The sequence below is a fragment of the Dendrobates tinctorius genome, unplaced genomic scaffold (genome assembly GCF_039654945.1).
Source record: "Dendrobates tinctorius isolate UK_male_01 unplaced genomic scaffold, ASM3965494v1 ptg000047l, whole genome shotgun sequence".
NCBI classification, from domain to species: domain Eukaryota; kingdom Metazoa; phylum Chordata; class Amphibia; order Anura; family Dendrobatidae; genus Dendrobates; species Dendrobates tinctorius.
Window position 1 is genome coordinate 75785 of NW_027361715.1, and position 26358 is coordinate 102142.

Below are 26358 nucleotides of genomic sequence, written 5' to 3' on the forward strand. Positions count from 1 at the left end.
GATTCTGCTCCCCCTCTGACAGTTGAACATCACAGAGAAAAGGATATCACCAGACTTTGCTCTATCCCTAGTAAAGTGAACGTAAAACATACGCTCTTTAAAGGGATTTTATCAGCAGATTTTTGCTCTTTCATCTAATAGCAGAATGATGAGAGCAAGATTCCAGTTATTTGTCACTTATTAGACTGTGTACTGTAGTTTCAATACAACCAGTGTTTAATCAGCAGGAGATTATCTCTGCTTGACTAGGTCTCATGTGCAGGCAAGTCAGGCTAATCTGTTTAACCCCGTCCCCATCACTGATAGGCAGATTGCTGACAAATCACACTGTACACAGGAAGCTACCAATCCGGGGTGAGGGCGGGTTTGTATAGCGTTGAACATTCTGACCACTGAGAGAAAACAGGGATTCTATCAAAACTGCACCAAGCAGCCCAGTAGGTAGCACATCACTGGAATCAGGGTCTCTGTCCCTACATCATACTGCTTTCAGAATAAATTTAAAAAAATCTAAATCTGCACAGATTCTCTTTAATACTGAGATGAATCAACTGATTTACTAATAACGTGCTTGACAATAGTCTTATCATCTCATGTACTTTTACTTTTTAATGTTTTTTGTGATAACCGATAGGTCCTCTTTAGTATAAAATCAGCACCCTTAAGCTGCGCACGGTAAGTAGCTGTCGTGTTTTACTTCCCATACACATGCATGCTCTGTGCAGTTGAGCATGCATGAGGTCCGAATTGGGGAAGAAGAATAAGCTGCTGCCACTAAGATCTGCCATCTTCACCTCTGAACCCCCACCAGGCTAAAAAATGGGGGCGCCACGGTGCCGCGTCTCCTTCATTATTTTTTTTTTCCTGCGCCACAGTTTTCCCCAGCGCTTCCTTCTCCGAGAAAAGGAGAATTTATCAAAGAGTTAACTAGTTGGTAAACTCGCAGTATTAAGATTTAGGCATCTGACCATAAAGTGCTGCAAATCTTATTAAATCATTATTCTTTATTAGGCGGCATATCTCTTTTGTGTTGTAAATCATTTTGAAAATTGCATTTTCTGCTTGAGCTGAGCCCGTCCTGAATTAATTTTCTTCTTATTGGAGGTAGGTTTTTTTTCGATTAGGTAAAAGGAAGAGAGGGATTTCCAAACCTCTAGACGAGCTTTGGGTATTCCTTTTTTTTTTTTTTTCTCTTTTTTTGCTCAGCTGGGTTTCTCCGCACAGTTAGGTTCTTTTATTCATTAATCCTAGTTGTCGGAGCCAAATGGTGCATTGTAAAGTATGTACTTCTTGAGTCATTTCTGCTCAGACAGACATTGTAGACAGGATAAAAATACTCTTTAATTAACCTACCGCCTCGATGTGCGGAATATGAAATGGACTCTGTAATCCTAGCGGCATGCCCTGGGGAAAATACGCCGCTGCTTGAGATTTGAGCAAGTGCAAAGATTTCTGTAGAGTGCATATGTATGTGTGTGTGTGTATGTATATATAATACTAGATGGTGGCCCGCTGCTGTCGCATCGGGAGGGCGATAATGTCAAGATGGGGGCAGGCTTTGCAGGGTTGAGAATCTCCCCCCCCCCATGTGCTTACACACCTATCCACTCTCTTTCCCCATGTGCTGACTTCTCCCGTCTGTGCTCTGTTCTTTGACCTGTCTACCCCATGTGCTATCCCCCTTGTCTGCTGTCTCTCCCCTTCCTTTGCTGTGCTGTCCCGTTTGAGCTGTCTCTCTCACTCCTGTGTCTGACTGTGTACAGAACATACCACAGCTCCTGGGCAGGGGAGGAAGCAAAAGGCAATACTGACATTACAGCAGGAGATCACAGAGGATACATTTTGTGAGGTAAAATATTGTTTAAAAACAGTTAGTCAAATATTTTACCTCACAAAATGAATCCTCTGTGATCCCCTGCTGTAATGTCAGTATTGTCTTTTGCTTCCTCCCCTGCCCAGGAGATGTGGTATGCTCCGTATACAGTCAGACACAGGCAATATTTAAAATGGTCTTTCGTTCGTGGGAAAACCCCTTTAATGTGACCGGCTTCCTCTGCCTGTAGACACGTCACGCATCTCCCACCAGGATCAGCCGAATGATTCACTGCACCTGCACGGAATTCGCGCAGGCGCAGTGCGATGGTGTTCCGCTGGTGGTACCGCACAAGAGGCTGAGTGTGAGGTGCGACGTTGTTCCGCTGGTGGTACCGCGTGATAGGTTGGTACCACCAGCAGTTTCCAACCTTTTGCTGAGACAAATGTTTTACATACTTTGTCATGGTTAGTCAAACTTTACCTAAATTTTTTTTTGTGTGTGTGATTTTCGGTTAAAACATGGCAACGACAAAGTCTAATTTATCACCAGATGTCAGGAATCTTATTATTCTGAGAGTGAAGTCAGGCAAAAACCAAAAAGAGGTAGCTATGGAAATCCTCTGCTCTTAGAATCGAGTGTCAGGTACAATTACGAAAGAAACAGAAGGTTATGGAACAGCTGAGAAACCTAGAAGTGGGTGATCATGGAAACCTTCCTCCAAAGTTGATTACACTATTAAAAAAAAGTCAGTATCTGATGTCCATAAAAGTGCTGTACAGATTTTGCGTGAAATAAACGAAGAATATGGGGTCAAAGTGATTCACCAATATGTGGTGTGACGGCTAAGATCTCAAGTCATCTCTGCCAAGAACCAGCAGGTCCGACTTGCGTTTGCCAAAGAAGAAAGCCAATGGAAAGAGACAGCTTGGTCTAAGGTGTTGTGGTCGGATGAATCCAAGTTCAATCTGTTTGGTAGGCACTAATATATAGTAATAATAATGGAAAATGTAATGATGTAAGGTATCAAACACGGGTGATTAAAGTCTGGGAACTGATTGTCCGGGGTAAAGGTAGCTACAGCATTGTGAACACAGTCTGAAAGCACGGAGGAGCTTGTGAAACAGTCCAGGTGCAGCAGAAAACTGTCCGGGCCAAGGAGATGGCCTCACCCACCAGCCAAAGTGAAGGTATTTGGCTAAGGCGAACGGTACAGGATATGATTTTGGAGGACGATGTTGAGGATTTCCTGACTGTCTTTGAGATATTGGCAGATGGGAATAAACTGCCCCCCACAGAAATGGGGCAAAGGTCCTAGCTCCATACCTTACTGGGGAACCGTAGAAAGCATACTATGACCTTACCCTGCTGGATGCCAAGGAGAATGACAAGCTGAAGGTGGAGATTATGGCATGTTTGAGCTTCACCCCGGGCAGTGCGGGCACAACGGGCACTCCTCTGGCTCTACCAAAGGGACAAGCCTACTCAGTCCCAGGTGTTCGACTTGTTACACCTGGGGCAAAAATGGCTGCAGCCTGAGACCTGCTCTCCAACACAGATGCTGGAACATGTCGTAGTGAACTGGTTGTAAATATACCAAAATACCGTACGCTCATTGAGCGTTCTCCAATAATCGGGTTAGTAGTGGTAACACCCGCAGCCTCCTCCATTAATTGTCTTGACGATAGTGGGCAGCAGAGGGCTGTTTGTGAAAAAACGGTAACAGCTTGGTGGCTTCAGCATGACCCCTTCTCCCACCGGCTGTGATCTTTTACAATTTTGTATTTTCCTTCGGAGGCCAAACTATTATTTCAGCTCTTCTGTCCTGGGCAGGTTATTTAGGCAGAACTTGTGTGTCATCCTTTGAATCTAAATGCGGCTTCGAACTTGAGGATGACACAGAAATGGGCACAGAAATGGCAGGTTCACTTTACTGAGAACTTTTCTCAGATTGAGTCAGCCAATTATAACGGTCATAGTTTTGCAGGCTCGCACCTAATGGTGTTGGTGGTTTTACTAGTAAATGGCACAGAGTTCTGGAGACGTTCCTTCACTTGTCTTTGGTCTCTTAAGCTACGAAAAGCTCCAGACTCAGGCCACAGCTCACTTACGCTTTTAGGCTGTGACAGAGGCCATCACTGCCAGCCAAGATTATTCCCACTGTCTGACGCCTGTCCTCCTCTCTTTTCCCCAAGCCAGACTACCTCTGCACGTGTGATCTTATAGCAGGATGGTGCAGTCTTTCGGTACACTTTGGGACTTTTTAGCCAAGGATCTAGCTTTAGATTGAAGCGTTCCTCCACTCCACTCCTCCGCCTCTCCTATTACTTTATTCATATAAAGCTGTCAATCAGTGGAGTTACCTTGGTCCTCATGAATACCGAGGACTCAACAGCACTCGCATCTAGAGGACTTCTGCCTTATGAACTTTTCCAAAACTACAGGGCATGGACATGTAACGGAACGCTGCACAGAAACTTGAGAAGCCCTTGTTTTTTAACATGACTGTACATCCATGATTCTATACATTCTTAGACGCGAGTCGTTCTTTACTATGTTCTAGTAATATTTTTTTGTTAATATTTCTCCTGCACTAACCCATCATTTCAGTGCCCTTTGGCCTAGCGCTAGTTTTTGGTCAAAGCTGGGTGGTGACATAAGACCCTAGTGCGTAATTTAAGGGTCTGTGGTCATGTTAGTGACTGGAATTTGGATTCTCATGCATCATACATCTAATTTCCTACTGCAGTCCCACAAAGTGCACAAGCCGTGCCAACTTTTTTTTTCTTCACTCAACATAGTTGGGACTGTAAATTGAGGCCATTCCCATGCTCATCCCACAAAGTCTTTCATCTTTTCTAACCACAGGCTACGGAAAGGCGCCTTTGGTTTAAGAAGCAGCATAACAAAATATGTTTTCCTAATTCCTTAAACATTAGGACAAGTGATCTCTGTGCCACTACCCTCTCCCTTCCAAGCACTGTTCTTCAAGAAAGCCAGTGCTACGCCTATAGTTTTCTACTTGTACTTCTTTTCTTTTTTGCATTGAATTCACAGCTGAGAAAGTCTTCTGATGTTGTCATCATAGATTAATGTAAACCACATTTACCAATAAAAGATAAGGTGTCTTTGGCTATGTGACACAAGTAATGGCTTCCTGGGTCATGCTGATTTTAGGAGTATCTGGCCGTACATACAACGACCCCCAACATATGGTGACATCTCCAACACAGATGCTGGAACATGTCGTAGTGAACTGGTTGTAAATATACCAAAATACCAGCCCTTTTTGGTTCATTCAAGAGTAAAAAGTCAGAAGGACAGAAGTAAGAGAATGTCCCTTCATCCACAACATTTTCACTTCTCTTACTTCTGTCCTTCAGACAGAATGGTGGAAGTACCGGAGATGGTGTATCGGGGATGATGGAAGTACCGATGTTGGGAAAAAGGTGGGGGTTAAATACAGTTTTTTTATAATTGACTCCAGTAATGGGTCTCCGTTTGCTGTAAGTTATAGGACTGGACTGATAGAAAGGACTTCACCTCCATTGGACTATGAGAGTCTGTGTGTAGAACCTTTACATAGTTACGTATGTGATAAAAATAAAAAAAATCACAGGTCCACGAAGTCCAACCAGTAGACCTACGAGGGGTGATCCAAAAGTAATAATCAATAATAAACACAATGAATATAGTCAAAAAATGTTTTTATTTTTTTACATAGTCTCCTAACAAGTCTATACATTTAGTCCATCTCTTTTCTAAACTTAGAATTCCCTTCGAAAAAAATTCTTGATCTTGACCCTCAAAAAACTCCCCAACAGCGGTTATCACGTCGCTATTGTCGTCAAATTTCTTTCCCCGGAGGTGTTCCTTGAGCCGAGGAAAGAGAAAGAAGTCACTGGGGGCTAGATCTGGTGAATAGGGGGGGTGTTCCACCAGTTCAAAGCCCGCTTCTTGAATGGTAGCCATGGCAACTGCAGCTTTGTGAGCCGGTGCGTTATCTTAGTGAAACAGCACTCCAGCCCGCAGTTTGCCGCGCCTTTTCTCCTTGATAGCCTCCCACAATCTTCTTATTTGTTCTGCGTAGTAGGAGCCCGTAATAGTGGCTCCCTTCTCCAAATAGTCCACCATAATAATTCCTTCAGCGTCCCAAAAAACGGACGCCATAACCTTCCCTGCCGAGCTTGACACTTTGAATTTCTTCGGCGTCGGTTCGTCGGCTCGTTTCCATGTCATCGATTGTTGTTTAGTTTCGGGATCAAAGTGGTGGATCCAGGTCTCATTCATGGTCAAAAAACGTGACAAAAAATTCTCCTTGTCTGCTTGGAACTTTTCGAGATTTGCTATTGAAATGTCAACTCGTTTCTTCTTTTGCTCGTCGGTTAACATTTTTGGCACCCAACGCGCGCAGACCTTTCTCATATGCAATTCTTTTGCAAGGATTCTTTGAATACTGCCATATGAGATCCCTGTGACCTCAGCTACATGCCTGATAGTCACTCATCGATCTGCCAACACAACTTCTTCAACTTTTTTCACGTTTTCTTCATTGAGGGACGTGGATGGGCGTCCTTCGCGATGTCCATCTTCCGTCGATGTTCTTCCCAGCTTAAATTCCTTGGCCCAACGTGCAACTGTGGAATATGGAGGAGAAGAGTCCCCCAATGTTTCCACCAAGTCGCTGTGTATGTTTTTGGTAGACATTCTTTCCAAGCAGAGGTATTTGATGACAGCTCTGAGCTCGTTTTTTTCCATTTTGATGTTCACTCCTTGGCAGTTCATATTCAGATGAATGTAGCTCCCGGGAATCGTGGCCTATTTAAGTGATTTTTTTTTCCTGGACTAGTGGGTACCTGAGAGAAGAAAACATTTTATTTTAATTTCTGTGAGCAATAGAAATAACCGATTATCATTACTTTTGGATCGCCCCTCGTAACGTGTATTATGTACAGATCAAGGCTGGATACGAATTGCTGCATGTAGGGAGAAAACTTTCCAGAAGTTCAAAATAAATCACTAGATTAATGTCCCATCTCCAAGAAACCATAATTGGAAATATTTTAGTTTTTCTCCTGATTTTAGGCAGGAGGGCAAAGTTCCCCAGCCGTTCAGCTTCATACTGATGTGCTCCTGCTGGACTGACCGTTCGGACTAGCGACACTGTGACATCCGGACTAGCGACACTGTGACATCGCTGGAAGGGCACTACTGTGGGAGGGGAGAATCTATTGTTTTTACTTTAATTGATTGAGCAGGGGTGGTCCACTGGTTCACAACCCCTTTGAAGCAGATCTGTTACTTGTTCTGTCATCCTGAGGTCATCTGTAATTCACTATTTAGCCCTCATGTCAGTCACTGCGGAGAAAGGCAGAGAATTTGGCTGTTCCTACAGTACTAGGAACAGCCAAATTCATAATGACGGTCGTTGCTGTGACGGAACAATGGAGAGTTTGTCCTTAAATTGGATATTCTTGTAGACTGTGAGCCCTCGGGGGCAGGGTCCTCTTTCCTCTTGTACCAGTCGGTGACTCATTTGGTTCATGATTATTGTACTTGTTTTATATTATGTATACCCCTTTTCGCATGTAAAGCACCATGGAATAAATGGAACTAAAATAATAAATAATAATACCGACACACTTTTTTTCCCCAAAAAATTTGGGGGAAAATGGGAGTGGTTGTGTCTTACAGTCCGGATGTTCTTACCAGGAGGAGTCGGGCTATTATGTCGGCCGTGGATTGGGAAGAGGGGGTGCTCGGTGGTCCGACGTTGCAGGGCGATGATCTGACTCCCATCCCAGGCTGGAGCAGCAGGCTCGGCGATGCGAGCGCTCCACCGATATTTTGTGAAAGCCCGGAAAATAGCCGCCGGAGACGGTACATGTGCAGATTTGAGATCTCAGCAACGAGATCTCATTCTGTGCATGCACTGCCAGAGGCGGGCATTTTCCCGGAGGCTAACACATTGCAGCAATGGATGTGCGGGGGCTACGGGCTTTCACAAAATGTTGGCATAGTTCCCGCACCACTGAGCAACGCCACACCGGCCTGGGATGAGAGTCAGATCATCGCCAGACCACCTTCTGTGACCCCACTCCACCAGCACTCCCGATCACCCCCGCCCCCTTTAAGCTGAATTCGGACTGTAAGGCGGACCCCCATTTGATGCATCAATTTTTCTCTCTAATTGGGTTGCGTCTGATGGTCCGGTGCGTCTTATAGTCTGAAAAATACTGTAATATTCATGCAGACATATTCCATATGGCTATCAATCAACTATCCCAGGAAATCCATTAATAAGGACCATGATCAGTACAAAGCAAAAAAATACTGCTGTTTTTCAGACTTTCCCAGTATTCGAGGAGTATCACATGCTGATTTCAGATTTAGTAACTCGCATGTCTTTTCCTCAGCGCCTTTGAAGTTAGCAACAGTCAAGAACAGCAGCGGAAGTTGAGGGAGCAGCAGCTGAAGCTCCAGATCGCCCAGCTGGAGGCCGCCCTTAAGTCCGACCTCTCGGATAAAAACGAGATTCTTGATAGAATGAGACGAGAACGAGGTACGTGTGACATGCTGGCTTTGCACAGTCATGGTCCAAAGTGTTGGCACCCTTGAAATTGTGCCAGAAAATAAAGTATTTCTCCCAAAAAATGATTGCAATTACACGAGTTTTGTTCTGCATGTTTATTTCCTTTGTGTGTATTGGAACAGCAAACCCCCCCCCCCCCCCCCCCAAAAAAAAAATAGTTCCAATACACACAAAGGAAATAAATGTGCATATCAAAACTCGTGTAATTGCAATCATTTTCTGGGAGAAATGCTTCATTTTCTGGAACATTTTCAAGGGTGCCATTACTTTTGGCCACGACTGTAAAATGTCAGATTTATAGTAAAATGATGAATTTGCAGGAAACTTACAAGGATCTCTCTGCTGCCTTTGTGCACTTCTTTGTACTGTCAGGCTTGTGATCGCTTCTCTTTTCCCCCCGCCACTTTTCCATATTACATTACGGCTTCCCGAGAGTTGACAAGTAGAGGAAGTTCTCGTCGCGTTCCACTCATGCTGTAGCTTATATGTCACACTCATTTTCGGAAATTAGTAAAATCAAATCAGTTTATACAGAGCTTGTCATTTTAATTACGTTTCAATAGCGGAGTAAATATTCTAACCCGTGATGCTGCTTCTTATTTCAGAACAAACCGAGAAACTCGACGAAGAGAACAGAAAACTCCAGCTGCGCTGTCTAGAGCAGAGGCATCAGCTTGATGAATTTCAGAACAGGCTGAAGTTTTTCACAAAGGTATAAATGAGAAATTGATATATATGATTAAAAGGGTTGTCTCCTAAATTACTTTTATCACAGGATAGATGATAAATGTACCCTATGATCACTGGGATTCCAGCTGCCGAATCTACCACGGAGCCGGAGAACTCAGGGCCCAAAATAAAACGTGAATGGATTGGTAGGAGCACTGAGTACTGTAGAAGGCTGAGAACAGGCCTTTTGAGTATAGAGTAATGTAGAAGGCAGAGGACTGGTCTAAGAGAAGGCACACAGAGTAATGTAGAAGGCAGGGAATAGGTCTAGGTGGAGAATAGAGTAATGTAGAAGGCAGAGTACAGGCCTTGGTGAAGGAGGAGCACAGAGTAATGTAGAAGGCAGAGTACAGGTCTAGGTGGAGTATAGAGTAATGTAGAAGGCAGAGTACAGGCCTTGGTGAAGGAGGAGCACAGTAATGTAGAAGGCAGAGAACAGGCCTAGGAGTAGGAGTATAGAGTAATGTAGAAGGCAGGGAACAGGTCTAGGTGAAGGAGGAGCACAGAGTAATGTAGAAGGCAGAGTACAGGTCTAGGAGGAGTATAGAGTAATGTAGAAGGCAGGGAACAGGTCTAGATGAAGGAGGAGCACAGAGTAATGTAGAAGGCAGAGTACAGGTCTAGGTGGAGTATAGAGTAATGTAGAAGGCAGAGTACAGGTCTAGGTGGGGTATAGAGTAATGTAGAAGGCAGAGTACAGGTCTAGGTGGAGTATAGAGTAATGTAGAAGGCAGAGTACAGGTCTAGGTGGAGTATAGAGTAATGTAGAAGGCAGAGTACAGGTCTAGGTGGAGTATAGAGTAATGTAGAAGGCAGAGTACAGGCCTTGGTGAAGGAGGAGCACAGAGTAATGTAGAAGGCAGGGAACAGGTCTAGGTGGAATATAGAGTAATGTAGAAGGCAGGGAACAGGTCTAGGTGAAGGAGGAGCACAGAGTAATGTAGAAGGCAGAGTACAGGTCTAGGTGGAGTATAGAGTAATGTAGAAGACAGGGAACAGGTCTAGGTGAAGGAGGAGGACAGAGTAATGTAGAAGGCAGGGAACAGGTCTAGGTGAAGGAGGAGCACAGAGTAATGTAGAAGGCAGGGAACAGGTCTAGGTGAAGGAGGAGCACAGAGTAATGTAGAAGGCAGAGTACAGGTCTAGGTGAAGGAGGAGCACAGAGTAATGTAGAAGGCAGAGTACAGGTCTAGGTGGAGTATAGAGTAATGTAGAAGGCAGAGTACAGGTCTAGGTGGAGTATAGAGTAATGAAGAAGGCAGGGAACAGGTCTAGGTGAAGGAGGAGCACAGAGTAATGTAGAAGGCAGGGAACAGGTCTAGGTGGAGTATAGAGTAATGTAGAAGGCAGAGTACAGGTCTAGGTGGAGTATAGAGTAATGAAGAAGGCAGGGAACAGGTCTAGGTGAAGGAGGAGCACAGAGTAATGTAGAAGGCAGAGAACAGGCCTAGGAGTAGGAGTATCGAGTAATGTAGAAGGCAGAGGACTGGTCTAAAGGGAGGAACACAAAGTAATGTAGAAAGCAGAGGACAGGTTTAGGAGGTGGAGAACAGAGTAAGATAGAAGGCAGTGGACAGGTCTAGTGGAGGATCCCAGAGCAATGTTGCAGGCAGAGTAATGTAAAAGGCTGAGGTCTGGTCTAGAAGGAGGAGTATAGAGTAAGTTAGAAGCAGAGTCCAGGTCTGGGAAGTGGAGAACAACAATATAGAAGGCAGAGGACATGTCTAGAAGGAGGAGCACAGAGTAATGTAGAAAGTGGAGGACAGGTTTAGAAGGGGAACCACAGAGTAATGTGGAAAGCAGAAAACAGGTCTAAGAGGTGGAGAACAGAGTAATGTAGAAGGCAGAGGACAGGTCTAGGAGTAAGAGAACAGAGCAATATGGAAGTCAGAGGACAGGTCTAGGAGGAGGCGTATAGAGTAATGGAGAAGGCACAGGACAGGTTTATGTGATGGAGAGCAGAGTATTGTAGAAGACAGAGGATAGGTTTAGGAGGAGGAGCACAGAGTAATGTCTATTAGCTTTTGCGGTTAGTAAATTGTTAGTGACTTTCGATAGGGCAGTTTCAGTAGAGTGGTGGGGACAGATGCCGGTTTGTTGAAGAGTGAGTTGCATGAGAGGTGGTAAGAAAGTCCAATGTGGTTGTGCTGTTCAAGGAGTTTTGAGACAAAAGAGAGTTGTACTATAGGGAATTTCTGCATGTAGAGGTTGGGTCAATGGATGGCTTCTTCAGGATGAGTGTGATTGTTTGGGAAGTCACTAGAGGTTAATGATAAGTTGAAGAGATGGGTTAGGGCTGGAGTAAGCACTGTGGTGAGGTTGGGGAGCAGGTGGGATGGGATGAAGTCAAGTGCACAAGTGGTGAGCTGTGACTTGGTGAGAAGATGTTAAATCTTGCCTTCAGTGATGGTGGGGAGGAAGATTATGGAGGAAGGGCATTGACCCATTATGTAGAAGGATTGTGGTTTTTCGAACAATAAAGTTTTCTCTGATTTGGTCGATCTTGTTTTTGAAGTGTGCAGCAAAGTTGCCTGCAGAAATGTGGGAGGTGAGAGGGGCAGTCGTGGACAGAGGAGGCAGTTACAAGTGTTGAATAACTGTTTGGGGTTGTGGGATAGAGAAGATGTGAGGCTTGTGAAGTCATCCTGTTTAGCAGAGGTGAGGATAGACTTGAATATTATAGTTTTCACCAATTTCTACTAACACTGTGTATAATGCAAATACCCCATGTGTGTCATAGTCTGCGGTTATGATCAGTGTTCCCTGTAAGTGATGTGTTCTGGAAATTAACCGGTTCCCGACCTGTGACACAGCGTATGCGTCATGAAAGTCGGTGCCAATCCGACCTATGACGCATACCCTGTGTCATGAATTCAAAGCCCCCCTGCGGGTCGGGTGACCGGGGTCACTGAAAGGTCACCTGACCCGCAGATACAGGGGGCTTTGTAATTCACCACAGGGGGCGTCGCTTCGCCCCCACGTGGCTACGATCGCTCTGATTGGCTGTTAAAAGTGAAACAGCCAATCAGAGCGATAGTCATATTTCATCAATGAAAATTGATGAAATATTACAATCCAGCCATGGCCGATGCTGCAATAGCATCGACCATGGCTGGAGACACCGATTCGACCCCCCCCCCCCCCACACCGGCGATCGCCCCCCCCGCCACTGAATGACAGCGGCGATCTGCCGCCGCTGTCATCATCTGCCCCCCCTGCCATTCCCTCCGCTCCCCGCCAGCATCCGATAACCCCCTCACCCACTCTCACCGCCCCCGACACCTTCTAAGTCCCCCCCGTCGCTCCCGGTGTCCGGCGGGTCCGGTTCATGGGCGCCGCCATCTTAGAAAATGGCGGGCGCATGCGCAGTGCGCCCGCCCGAATCTGCCGACTGCAGATTCCATTATTTCATTTTGATCACTCTCACAGTGATCAAAATGAAATAAAAAGTAAATGAACCCCCCGATTATCACCCCCATAGGTAGTCATAACTAATAAAATAAAGAAAATATTTTTATTTTTATTTTTCCATTAGGGTTAGGGTTGGAAAGAGGGTTAGGGTTAGGGTTGGAGTTGGAAAGAGGGTTAGGGTTAGGGTTGGAAAGAGGGTTAGGGTTGGAAAGAGGGTTAGGGTTAGGGTTGGAAAGAGGGTTAGGGTTGGAAAGAGGGTTAGGGTTGGAATTAGGGTTAGGGTGGAATTCGGGTTAGGGTTGGAATTAGGGTTAGGGTTGGAATTAGGGTTAGAATTAGGGTTACGGTTGGAATTAGGGTTAGGGTTAGAATTAGGGTTAGGCTTGTTGTTAGTGTTATGGTTAGTGTTGGGGTTAGGGGTGTGTTGGGGTTAGGGTTATGGATAGGGTTGGGATTAGGGTTAGGGATGTGTTGGGGTTAGGGTTGGAGTTAGAATTTAGGGGTTTCCACTGTTTAGGCACATCAGGGGGTCTCCAAACGCGATATGGCACCACCATTGATTCCAGCCAATTTTGCGTTCAAAAAGTCAAACGGTGCTCCCTCCATTTCGAGCCCCGACGTGTGCCCAAACAGTGGTTTACCCCAACATATGGGGTATCAGCGTACTCAGGAAAAATTGCACAACAACTTTTGGGGACTAATTTCTCCTGTTACCCTTGGGGAAAAAAAATTGGGGGCTAAAAAATTATTTTTGAGGAAAAAAAATGTTTTTTTCATTTTCACGTCTCTGCATTATAAACTTCTGTGAAGCACTTGGGGATTGAAAGTGCTCACCACACATCTACATAAGTTCCTTGGAAGGTCTAGTTTCCAAAATGGGGTCACTTGTGGGGGGTTTCCACTGTTTAGGCACATCAGGGGCTCTGCAAACGTAATGACAACCGCAGACTATTCCATCAAAGTCTGCGTTTCAAAATGTCACTACTTCCATTCCGAGCCCCGACGTGTGCCCAAACAGTGATCCCTCCCCACATATTGGGTACCAGCGTACTCAGGACAAACTGGACAACAACTTTTGGGGTCCAATTTCTCCTGTTACCATTGTGAAAATAAAAAATTGCGGGCTAAAAAATCATTTTTTGAGAAAAAAAAAGATTTTTTATTTTCACGGTTCTGCGTTATAAACTTCTATGAAGCACTTGTGGGTTCAAAGTGCACACCACACATCTAGATAAGTTCCTTGGGTGGTCTAGTTTCCAAAATTGGGTCACTTGTGGGGGGTTTCCACTGTTTAGGCACATCAGAGGCTCTGCAAACGTAACATGATGCCCGCAGACCATTCGATCAAGTCGGTATTTCAAAACGTCACTACTTCCCTTCCGAGCCCCGACGTGTGCCCAAACGGTGGTTCTTCCCCACATATGGGGTATCAGCGTACTCAGGACAAACTGGACAACAACTTTTGGGGTCCAATTTCTCCTGTTACCCTTGTGAAAATAAAAAATTACGAGCTAAAAATTCATTTTTTGAGGAAATAAAAAAGATTTTTTATTTTCATGGCTCTGCGTTACAATCTTCTGTGAAGCACTTCGGGGTTCAAGGTGCTCACCACACATCTAGGCAAGTTCCTTATGGGGTCTAGTTTCCAAAATGGGGTCACTTGTGGGGGGTTTCCACAGTTTAGGTACATCAAGGGCTCTGCAAATGTAACATGATGCCCGCAGACCATTCCATCAAAGTCTGCATACCAAAACGTTACTACTTCCCTTCCGAGCCCTGATGTGTGTCCATACAGTGGTCATCCCCCACATATGGGGTATCAGCGTACTCAGGACAAACTGGACAACAACTTTTGGGGTCCAATTTATCCTGTTACCCTTGTGAAAAAAAAATTGCGTGCTAAAAATCATTTTTTTTGAGGGAAAAAAATGAATTTTTATTTTCACGGCTCTGCGTTATAAACTTCTGTGAAGCACTTGGGGGTTCAAGGTGCACATCTCACATCTAGATAAGTTCCATGGGGGGGTCTAATTTCCAAAATGGGGTCACTTGTGGGGGGTTTCTACTGTTTAGGCACACAGGGGCTCAGCAAATGTAACATGATGCCCGCAGACCATTCCATCAAAGTCAGCATTTCAAAATGTCACTACTTCCCTGCTGAGCCCCAACGTGTGCCCAAACAGTGGTTCCCCCCCACATATGGGGTACCAGCGTACTCAGGACAAACTGGACAACAACTTATGGGGTCCAATTTATCCTGGTACCCTTGTGAAAATAAAAAATTGCCAACTAAAAAATTTTTTTTAGGAAAAAAAAAAGATTTTTTATTTTCACTGCTCTGCGTTATAAACTTCTATGAATCACCTGGGGGTTCAAAGTGCTCACTATGCATCTAGATAAGTTCCTTAGGGGGTCTAGTTTCCAAAATGGGGTCATTTGTGGGGGAGCCCCAAAGTTTAGGCACACAGGGGCTCTCCAAACACGACATGGTGTCCGCTAACGATTGGAGCTAATTTTCACTTCAAAAAGCCAAATGGCGCTCATTCCCTTCTGCGCCTTGCCGTGCACCCAAACAGTGGCCCCCCACATATGAGGTACCAGCGTACTCAGGTCAATCTGGACAACAACATTTGTGGTCCAATTTCTCCTGTTACCCTTGTGAAAATAAAAAATAGTGTGCTAAAAAATCATTTTTGAGGAAAAAAAGTGATTTTTTATTTTCACTGCTCTATGTTATAAACTTTTGTGAAGCACTTGGGGGTTCAAAGTGCTCCCTACACATCTAGATAAGTTCCTTAAGGGGTCTAGTTTCCAAAATGGTGTCACTTGTGGGGGAGCTCCAATGTTTAGGCACACAGGGGCTCTCCAAACGCGACATGGTGTCCGATAACGATTGGAGCTAATTTTCCATTCAAAAAGTTAAATGGCGCTCCTTCCCTTCCGGGCCCTGCCGTGCGCCCAAACAGTGGTTTATGACCACATATGAGGTATCGGTGTACTCAGGAGAAATTGCCCAACAAATTTTAGGATCCATTTTATCCTGTTGCCCATGTGAAAATGAAAAAATTGAGGCTAAAAGATAATTTTTGTGAAAAAAAATAACTTTTTTTTTTTACGGATCAATTTGAGAAGCACCTGGGGGTTCAAAGTGATCACTATGCATCTAGATAAGTTCCTTGGGGGGTCTAGTTTCCAAAATGGGGTCACTTGTGGGGAAGCTCCAGTGCTTAGGCGCACAGCGACTCTCCAAACGCGACATGGCAAGCGCTAAATATTCCAGCATATTTTCCATTCAAAAAGTCAAATGGCGCTCCTTCCCTTCTGAGCCCTGCCGTGCGCCCAAACAGTGATTTATGACCACATATGAGGTATCGGTGTACTCAGGGGAAATTGCCCAACAAATTTTAGGATCCATTTTATCCTGTTGCCCATGTGAAAATGAAAAAAATTGATGCTGAAAGAAAATTTGTGTTGGAAAAATTAAAATGTCCATTTTTTCCTTCCACATTGCTTTAGCTGCTGTGAAACACCTGAAGGGTTAATAATCTTCTTGAATGTGGTTTTGAGTAGCTTGAGGGGTGCAGTTTTTAGAATGGTGTCACTTTTGGGTATTTTCTGCCATATAGACCCCTCAAAGTGACTTCAAATGTGAGGTGGTCCCTAAAAAAAATGGTTTTGTAAATTTTGTTGTAAAAATGAGAAATCACTGGTCAACTTTTAACCCTTATAACTTCCTAACAAAAAAAATATTTTGCTTCCAAAATTGTGCTGATGTAAAGTAGACATGTGGGAAATGTTATTTAGTAACTATTTTGTGTCCCATAACTCTCTAGTTTAACAGAATAAAAATTCAAAATTTGAAAATTGCGAAATTTTCAAAATTTTTGCCAAATTTCTGATTTTTTTCACAAATAAACGCAAAAATTATCGACCTAAATTTACCACTAACATGAAGCCCAATATGTCACAAAAAAACAGTCTCGGGATCGCTAGGATGCGTTGAAGCGTTCCAGAGTTATTACCTCATAAAGGGACACTGGTCAGAATTGCAAAAAATGGCCTGGTCATTAAGGTCAAAATAGGCTGGGTCATGAAGGGGTTAAAGCCTTACAATAAACTGCAAATAATGATCCACATGCATAATAGGGGGAAGGCTGGATGGAGCGGTGAATCGGGGGAAGGCTGGATGGAGCGGTGGCAGAGTGGATGATGACCGCATCTGGTGGGCACGTGATTTTGCAGGGTAATGTGCCGCTGATTGGAATAGCTATCCGTTTTTGCGGGTGAAACATATTCCCACCTAATAACGATTGCTGGACACTTCGCTTTTCAGCCACACCATAGTCGCTCCGCTTGGCCGTATCCTAACAGCTCTGTCCGCAGAGCTCACAGCTTGGAGACATCAGTGGTCGTGACCTCGATGCCACCGTCTGTGTTGGCATTTTAGGTTTTCCTTATATAAAAGTGAAGACAGAAGCACAGATCACTTCAGATTAACAACTGCTTTACTTTTCACTTGACGTAAGAACATCTCTTTGACAAGGACTTCATTAATGTCATGTTCCCGGCCTGTAAGGCCATCTCGTAGAAAACAACATCCCCCTGTTACTTGCATCCATCAGACGTGTGAAAACAGCCTAGAGCAATTGCAGAAAACCTGCAATACGAAAGAAAAAAAGGTCTATGTTAAATTAAAATTGTAATATCTGGCCTGTGGTTGTACGGACAGAAGATGACGTCTGGTGGTTTTTATTATTTAGAGCCACTCTGCGCACATCTGATGTTGCGGCTCGTGGTGGCTGGAGACGTACATCAGAGTTACTGCTGCTCATCTGATCTGCTTTCTTTCTGTTTCCTCTCACAGGAGAGCGATGTGGACGTGAGCGAACTCAGCGAAGCCTTGATTCTTATAAAGGTAGATCCCTCTCTTACCTGGATCAGAAAGCGTCCTGCTAGTTTTCACAAGCAGCGTATGTAACGTCCGCTCGTATTCCTCATGCATTAACTTGGAGGCCTTGCATTTTTCATTAGGACATCAAAAGTGGATTAAAGACATGGCCTGGTTCTAGTTTTGCAAAAGCCACTTTGTCCAATGTGTTCCTCCCCCTCTCTCTTCTCTTTTCAGGGGTGATTAACAGCCTGTCTTGTACAGAGAGGTCACAGCCTCCATGTAGAGAGCAGGAGCATATACTGGTTCCTGTACAGTACACACGGCGCACCAGTAATGTAAACTGGAGCCACCTTCATCTGATGTCCTGAGGAGCATCTCATCCTATATCTGGTCGGTGGGGATGCCACGCTCAGCACCCCCGCCGGTCAGCTGTTTCTGGTGTGGAAATGCTCAGTTGCAGAGCTGCAACGGAACTGCTCCATTAACTGCGCGTACACCCCCTATTTAACTCAATTGGTGGCGGATGTGCAGTATCCAGCCTCGCTCACTATAAATTTTGGCGGTGCTGTGCACCTCTGCAACTGATCACTTCTGCGTGGCACCAGGAACGCCTGATTGGCTGGGATTAGATATCAGTAACGCATCCTATGGATAGGCCATCAATGTAAAAGTCTCGGACATCCCCTTTAAAGAAAACCTAACTACAAGTCAAAAAAGCAGCATATATTTATGTTTCTATAATGGCCACACAGCATTTGCCTTCAACTGTACATGAACTTAATACTACAGGTATGCAGGTCCTATTTTTGGGTTGTTGTTTTTTTTTTTTTTCTTGTTTGTAGTATACAATGGGGCTGCGTCCAATTCCAGGGCTCGGCACCGTATCCAACTATCTTTCCCATGCAAGGTACTGGTTTTCCTTCACTTCCCAGTTCAGGTTGAGCTCTGACTTGGCACATAGAAAGTAGAACATTAGTGATAAGGACCGTCCATATCTAGGTGCACCTTGACGTGGTTGGATGGCTTTTGCACTTTTTGATTAAAAAAAATGTTTATTAAGTACCTTACGGTTTTAACATTTACAGCAATGGTGGAGTTCATATATTCATTAATCGCAATGTGCTGACGCATCGTGTATGTATACCGGGTCACAAGTGGACAGTTTTTGTTCTTACTTTATTCCCACCGTACCCCTGAGTATTTATCTGTTTCATTTGGTGATAATTGTTATGGTCTTTACCAATGGAGGGTGTGGCTTACGGAGTAATAATGCAGAGCAGCATATAGACACGCCCCAGAGGATCCTGTGAGACACACTCCCTTTGGAGAATATCTTTGGAGTGGGAGGAAACCGGAGTACACGTAGGAAACCCACTCAAACACGGGGAGAACATACAAACTCCTTGCAGATGTTGTCCTTGATGGGATTTGAACCCAGGACCCCAGCGCTGCAAGGCTGTAGCGCTAACCACTGAGCCACCGTGCTGCGAGCCACTTCTTCCTCCTGATGTCATCATTCTCTTTGAAAAACACTTCAAATATGTCTTAATTATAACAAAACAGACATATCATTAAAGAAACAGATGGAAGAAAGAGCAACAGAGTGAAGAGGAGCAGCACAGATACACAAAAGCCAATGCTGCTATTTTTTTAGTGTTTCTCACCCCATTGTTGGATTCACAGCTACACTGCTAAGTACTGCTGTGTAATGTTCTCTATGCAGCTTCTGCTGCATCTATACATGTGCTACATGGAAACAGGAGAGCAGGAATTCCTCATGCCTGTGTGTGCTGAGAGTAGATTGGAGACATCATAGCAGCGAGTCTCCACCCACCAGCTCAGAGCCAATGCTAAATTAGAGCAAAGACTGGAGAAAAATAGTTTACAGCAGTTTTCATGGTAATTGTATTTCTATTTTTTTTAAGGTTTTTCTTTTCAGTTTTCCACATAACTAGCTGTATTTAAAAACAAATATATCAGAAATCTTGCACTTTTCTGTTTTTCATACTTCCTGTTCTGCACAGAAGACTTCATCAGTCTCATTGTCATAATAAGCCAGACTACAATGAAAGTGAAATCTTCCATACATAGTAGATAACACATTATTTAACCTTCACAAATAGATGTCGCAGCTCGCCTCTTCCCCCTCCCTTCACAGTGACCTTTGGCCAGATCAGAGCATGCTCAGATTAGAAGCTTTGTAGTCTTCAATACAGAAGATAAAGCCCAAGTCAGTCTCTTGCTCATGTTCCTGTAGAAGCCTAATAGTAGAGCCCTAGTGGCCAGTGTGAAAATGGTAAGATTAATTTACATGCACGTGCTATGATGTGACCGTTCGCTTTCATAGACAATACCAGGGAATGGAGGCAACCCCTTTAAGTGCTCTGAGGTGTGACAAAACCCGTAGCGCTTAAGTTGCACACAGCAAAAAATCATGGATTTTATGAATTTTTCCGGATTTCGGTAATGGATAGAAGATATAAAAGTACTGATGCGTTTATCTTTCACAGCCCATAGCAAAAAAACTAAAGAAATGACCTGGAATATAAGTTGGTATGCATGCAGCATGTAGGAGCATGTTTACACTGACCACTGAACAGACAAAACCCACGATAAAAAGAAAAATAAGCAAACACTCTGCAGTAAGCAAATAAACAGCAATAGTGCATGGCAATAATGTAGGGTACATAGTTATCATTGTTTTGATTAAAAAATAAACATAAAAGCCTTCCAACCACATCAAGGTGACCCAAATCGGGATGGTCCTAACCTCTAGTATAATAATGGATTTCTCCAGATTCGGGTAAAGGATAGAGTATATAAAGGTACCGTTGCGTTCACTGCCCATAGCAAAAAAACAAAAGAAATGACCTGGAATATAAGTTAGTATGCATGCAACATGTAGGCGCATGTTTACACTGGCCACTATACAGATAAAAACCCTAGACAAAAACAAAATGAGCAAATAATCTGCAGTAAGCAAATAAAGAGCAATAGCACATGAAAATAATATAGGGTACATAGTTATCATTGTTTTTTTTTTAAAAAAAAAAACAAAAACGTAAAAGCTTTCCAACCACGACAAGGTGACCCTAATCAGGATGGTCCTAACTAGTATAAAAATGGATTTCTCCGGATTTGGGTAATGGATAGTGCATGTTTCACTGCCCATAGTAAAGGTTTAAAGGTTGATCTTGCTGACACCTTCCCTATATGTGGGTTACGGTGTTATACATGTAGAATCAGTCCTGGGATAACGTTATTTGTTTGCATTTCTGTACAGATGGGAAAGACCTCACAAAAATGTCAATTTGTGACTCACAGATTATCTGTTCCATGTCTTTGTGATGCCTGTGGTATGCAGGTTCTGCGTCTCCCGCGGAGCTTTGCTCATCAGCCATGGATCTCCCTGTAATCGGCATGTGCGCTTTGTCTCCATAATTGCTTGTGGCTTGTGATGCATGTGGCTCAGACCTAATTTTGGCACCATAACAATTACAAACAGACTGGACCAATAGCGCAGGCCAACAAATACTCATATTAAAGTCATAATTACTTGGCATTAGCAGTGGCTTTGTTAATCATCAACATCTTTGCTGCTTTGGGTATTATTAAATGCTACATTCTCCAGAATCACAAGACCCGTTCTCCAAGGTCCTTCACCCCCACCACCACCCCTACAAGCACAATGTTAGAAAATGACCAGGACACGACAAAGACAGATTTTATTATAGGCCTTGCATGTATAAGGTAGGATAACGTTCGCCTTACTAAAGTAAAATCGCCTTCCTCAGGCTCGAAAGCAGCAGAAGAACGGAGATCTGATGTTTTTGGAAAAGGTAGAGGATGATGTCAATAAGGACCTTGAAAAATCATTAAGAAACCTTCAGGCAAACCATGCCGAAACTGTCCAGGAGCTGGAGAAGACCAGAAACATGTTGATAATGCAACATAAAATCAACAAGGATTATCAGGTAATCCGGCCCTGGCCTCTATATTCAGTACAGTGTGACCGAGGGCCATAATATCACATTGTATCAGCCTCAAGGGCCCCCATAACACTTAGGCATAGTGCATGCTCACACTACGCCGGTCTCAATGACTGGAACCACGGAACCATGCTAGTCCTATATCTTCATTTTTCGCAGTGAGATTTTCTAATTTCGGTCTCTTACCATATAAAAAAAAAATAAGCAGCCCCCCCGTTTAGCTGGGAGGCGGGGGTTTGTATAAAGCACTTATCGACAGGTTGTACAGGAGGACACAGCCGTCTCATTTCTCTTAGGTTGAAGTGGAGACGGTGACACAGAAGTTGGAGGACATGAGCCGAGATTACGAAATAAAGCTGGAGCAGTACTCTCACCTTCTCGATGTCAGAGCAGCACGGATACGCAAACTAGAAGGTAAAAATAATTGGGTAACAGTCAGGTGATAAAACCTACGGGTAATCTCCAGAACAAAGCGATTCGTCGCGGTTCATCTCTGATCACCTGGTACCAAAGAGAGCTGTGTATGGCCTCATAGAAAGTGTCTGTAGACTGTACACTGATAATTCTGCTTCTTCCATGAGAGGTGGAAAAAGGGGGTGAGAGCTCAAATCCTTAACGACAATCACCGAGCATGCACGGCACTTTCCAGGAACGGGTGTATGGAGCAGGCTCAGGATATAAGCCCACACCACCCCCGGCAGATGATGGCTGTGTTTTTCCTTTATCATCTGCTTCTAACAGCCGAAAGTGAAACTGAGCTCTGATCTCTACTGTTAAATCCTGCTGTCAATTTTTGATAAGGGCATTTTCAGCACTCAACCTGGGGTCACACAGTTCCATGCACCTATTGTGGCCCCTGCAACGTGATCACTGTATATTGATGGGTTGCATGACAGCAGTCGACCACATGCTTCTGGCTGTTATGACCAGCTGCAAATGTGATACATAACCAGACGCCAGCTTTTGACAATGTTCTTGAGGAATCGTGGCCTATTCCTTATGGGCAGTGGCCTCCAGAAAGCAGAGCTGCCACAGAGCATCACCTAGCCACCACCTTACTTCATTGTAGGCATCACCGAGCCACTGCTAGGCTTCACTATACAGTCATGGCCAAAAGTTTTGAGAATGACACAAATATTATATTTTCACATGATCTGCTGGCCTCTGGTTTTTATGTGTGTTTGTCAGATGTTTTTATCACATACAGAAATATAATTGCAATCATATTATGAGTAGCAAAAGGTTATATTGACAGTTAGAATGAGTTAATGCAGCAAGTCAATATTTGCAGTGTTGACCCTTCTTCAGGACCTCAGCAATTCTCCCTGGCATGCTCTCAATCAACTTCTGGATCAAATCCTGACTGATAGCAGTCCATTCTTGCAAAATGAATGCTTTTATTTTGTCTGAATTTGAAGGTTTTTGTTTGTCCGCCCGTCTCTTGATGATTGACCACAAGTTCTCAATGGGATTAAGATCTGGGGAGTTTCCAGGCCATGGTCCCAAAATCTCTATGTTTTGTTCCCTGAGCCATTTAGTTATCACCTTTGCTTTATGGCAAGGTGCTCCATCATGTTGAAAAAGGCATTGTTGATCGCCAGACTGCTCTTGGACGGTTGGGAGAAGTTGCTCTTGGAGGACATTCTGGTACCATTCTGGTACCATTCTTTATTCATGGCTGTGTTTTTAGGCAAGACTGAGAGAGAGCCCATTCCCTTGGCAGAGAAGCAACCCCACACATGAATGGTTTCAGGATGCTTGACAGTTGGCTTGAGACAAGACTGGTGGTAGCGCTCACCTGGTCTTCTCCGAATAAGCCGTTTTCCAGATGTCCCAAACAATCGAAAAGGGGATTCATCAGAGAAAATGACTTTACCCCAGTCCTCAGCAGTCCACTCCCTGTACCTCTTGCAGAATATCAGTCTGTCCATGATGTTTTTCCTGGAGAGAAGTGGCTTCTTTGCTGCCCTCCTTGAGACCAGGCCTTGCTCCAAGAGTCTCCGCCTCACAGCGCGTGCAGATGCACTCACACCTGCCTGCTGCCATTCCTGAGCAAGCTCTGCACTGCTGGTAGCCTGATCCCGCAGCTGAAACACTTTTAAGAGACGGTCCTGGTGCTTGCTGGTCTTTCTTGGGCGCCCTGGAGCCTTTTTGGCAACAAGGGAACCTCTCTCCTTGAAGTTCTTGATGATGCGATAGATTGTTGACTGAGGTGCAGTCTTTCTAGCTGCGATACTCTTCCCTGTTAGGCCATTTTTGTGCAGTGCAATGATGACTGCACGTGTTTCTTTAGAGATAACCATGGTTAACAGAAGAGAAACAATGATGCCAAGCACCAGCCTCCTTTTAAAGTGTCCAGTGGTGTCATTCTTACTTAATCATGACAGATTGATCTCCAGCCCTGTCCTCATCAACACCCACACATGTGTTAATGGAGCAATCACTGAAACGATGTTAGCTGGTCCTTTTAAGGCAGGGCTGCAATGATGTTGAAATGTGTTTTGGGGGATAAAGTTCATTTTCTAGGCAAATATTGACTTTGCAAGTAATTGCTGTTAAGCTGATCACTCTTTATAACATTCTGGAGTATATGCAAATTGCCATTAGAAAAAATGAAGCAGTAGACTTTGTAAAAATTAATATTTGTGTCATTCTCAAAACTTTTGGCCATGACTGTAGACCTCACTGGGCCTCCACCATGCTTCACTGTGGGAATCATCGAGCCATCACCATGCTTCACTGTAGCAATCACTAAGCCGCCACTGCTATGCTTCACTCCAGGCATCACCAAGCATTGGCCATACCTCACTGTAAGCAGGGTGTTTTTCTTCAGCATTTGCTTCATTCTTTCTCCTCAAAACTTACTACTGATCCATAGGCCTGATAAGCTTCAGTCTTGTTTCATTGATACACAGAACAGGATCCTAGAACTTCTGTGATATATAATATATATACAGTACAGACCAAAAGTTTGGACACACCTTCTCATTCAAAGAGTTTTCTTTATTTTCATGACTATGAAAATTGTAGAATCACTCTGAAGGCATCAAAACTATGAATTAACACATGTGGAATTATATAATTAACAAAAAAGTGTGAAACAACTGAAAATATGTCTTATATTCTACGTTCTTCAAAGTAGCCACCTTCTGCTTTGCACACTCTTGGCATTCTCTTGATGAGCTTCAAAAGGTAGTCACCAGAAATGTTTTTCACTTCACAGGTGTGCCCTGTCAGGTTTAATAAGTGGGATTTCTTGCCTTATAAATGGGGTTGAGACCATCAGTTGTGTTGTGCAGAAGTCAGGTGGATACACAGCTGATAGTCCTACTGAATAAGCTGTTAGAATTTGTATTATGGCAAGAAAAAAGCAGCTAAGTAAAGAAAAACGAGCGGCCATCATTACTTTAAGAAATGAAGGTCAGTCAGTCTGAAAAATTGGGAAAACTTTGAAAGTGTCCCCAAGTGCAGTGGCAAAAAACATCAAGCGCTACAAAGTAACTGGCTCACATGAGGACCGCCCCAGGAAAGGAAGACCAAGAGTCACCTCTGCTGCAGAGGATAAGTTCATCCAAGTCACCAGCCTCAGAAATCGCAGGTTAACAGCAGCTCAGATTAGAGACCAGGTCTGCTAAGGACAGGCAACAAGCAGAAGAGACTTGTTTGGGCTAAAGAACACAAAGAATGGACATTAGACCAGTGGAAATCTGTGCTTTGGTCTTTGAGATCTTTGGTTCCAACCACCGTGTCTTTGTGCAACGCAGAAAAGGTGAACGGATGGACTCCACATGCCTAGTTCCCACCGTGAAGCATGGAGGAGAAGGTGTGATGGTGTGGGGGTGCTTTGCTGGTGATACTATTGGGGATTTATTCAAAATTGAAGGCATACTGAACTAGCATGGCTACCACAGCATCTTGCAGCGGCATGCTATTCCATCCGGTTTGTGTTTAGTTGGACCATCATTTATTTTTCAACAGGACAATGAACCCAAACACACCTCCAGGCTGTGTAAGGGCTATTTGACCAAGCAGGAGAGTGATGGGGTGCTATGCCAGATGACCTGGCCTCCACAGTCACCAGACCTGAACCCAATCAAGATGGTTTGGGGTGAGCTGGACCGCAGAGTGAAGGCAAAAGGGCCAACAAGTGCTAAGCATCTCTGGGAACTCCTTCAAGACTGTTGGAAGATCATTTCCGGTGACTACCTCTTGAAGCTCATCAAGAGAATGCCAAGTGTGCAAAGCAGTAATCAAAGCAAAAGGTGGCTACTTTGAAGAACCTAGAATATAAGACATTTTTAGTTGTTTCACACTTTTTTGTTAATTATATAATTCCACGTGTTAATTCATAGTTTTGATGCCTTCAGAGTGAATCTACAATTTTCATAGCCATGAAAATAAAGAAAACTCTTTGAATGAGAAGGTGTGTCCAAACTTTTGGTCTGTACTGTATATATCTTATATATAAAGCTCAATGTGTATGTCCGGGATTGGCATCCACACCGTCACAGCTACAGCCACAAAATTTGGCACAGTCACACGTCTGGACCCCGAGAGTGTCCTAGGCTATGTTGTGAGGCAAAATTTTGGATGGTGGATATGTATGATGGGTATATCGGCACGGGACTATGGGATGGTGGATATGTATGATGGGTATATGGGCACGGGATTATGGGATGGTGGATATGAATGATGAGTATATGGGCACGGGACTATGGGATGGAGGATAATTATAATTTGCTATAACTAACCACAGTTAGTTACTATGCCCGGGCAGCGCCGGGTTCTTCAGCTAATAGGCTTCAAAAACTGAATCAGCACTCAGTTATTTTCAGAAGACAGAGCTAACTGAATTCAGCACACCCCAGCAGGGAATGGCAGAAATCCAGAAAAACAAAGCAAAAACAAAGTCAAAGCACAAAAGCAAAAGGCC

The 26358-nt window shown here is 44.0% G+C and overlaps 1 protein-coding gene and 1 long non-coding RNA gene across 2 annotated transcripts in view; one reads left to right on the forward strand and one right to left on the reverse strand.

The window, feature by feature from the left end:
• RPGRIP1L (RPGRIP1 like) overlaps positions 1-26358 on the forward strand; it is a 144859-nt gene that overhangs the window by 62401 nt on the left and 56100 nt on the right. Inside the window, exons 10-14 of the mRNA XM_073576150.1 lie at positions 8230-8375; positions 9011-9117; positions 17410-17460; positions 21231-21410; positions 21722-21839. Of these exons, the coding sequence (XP_073432251.1) occupies positions 8230-8375; positions 9011-9117; positions 17410-17460; positions 21231-21410; positions 21722-21839 (602 nt within the window). The remainder of the gene's footprint in view (positions 1-8229; positions 8376-9010; positions 9118-17409; positions 17461-21230; positions 21411-21721; positions 21840-26358) is intronic.
• Positions 17029-20880, reverse strand: LOC141089681 (uncharacterized). The gene is made up of 2 exons (XR_012232369.1): positions 20759-20880; positions 17029-17202 (listed from the first exon to the last, which is right to left on the reverse strand). It is a non-coding gene; the product is annotated as an uncharacterized lncRNA (long non-coding RNA).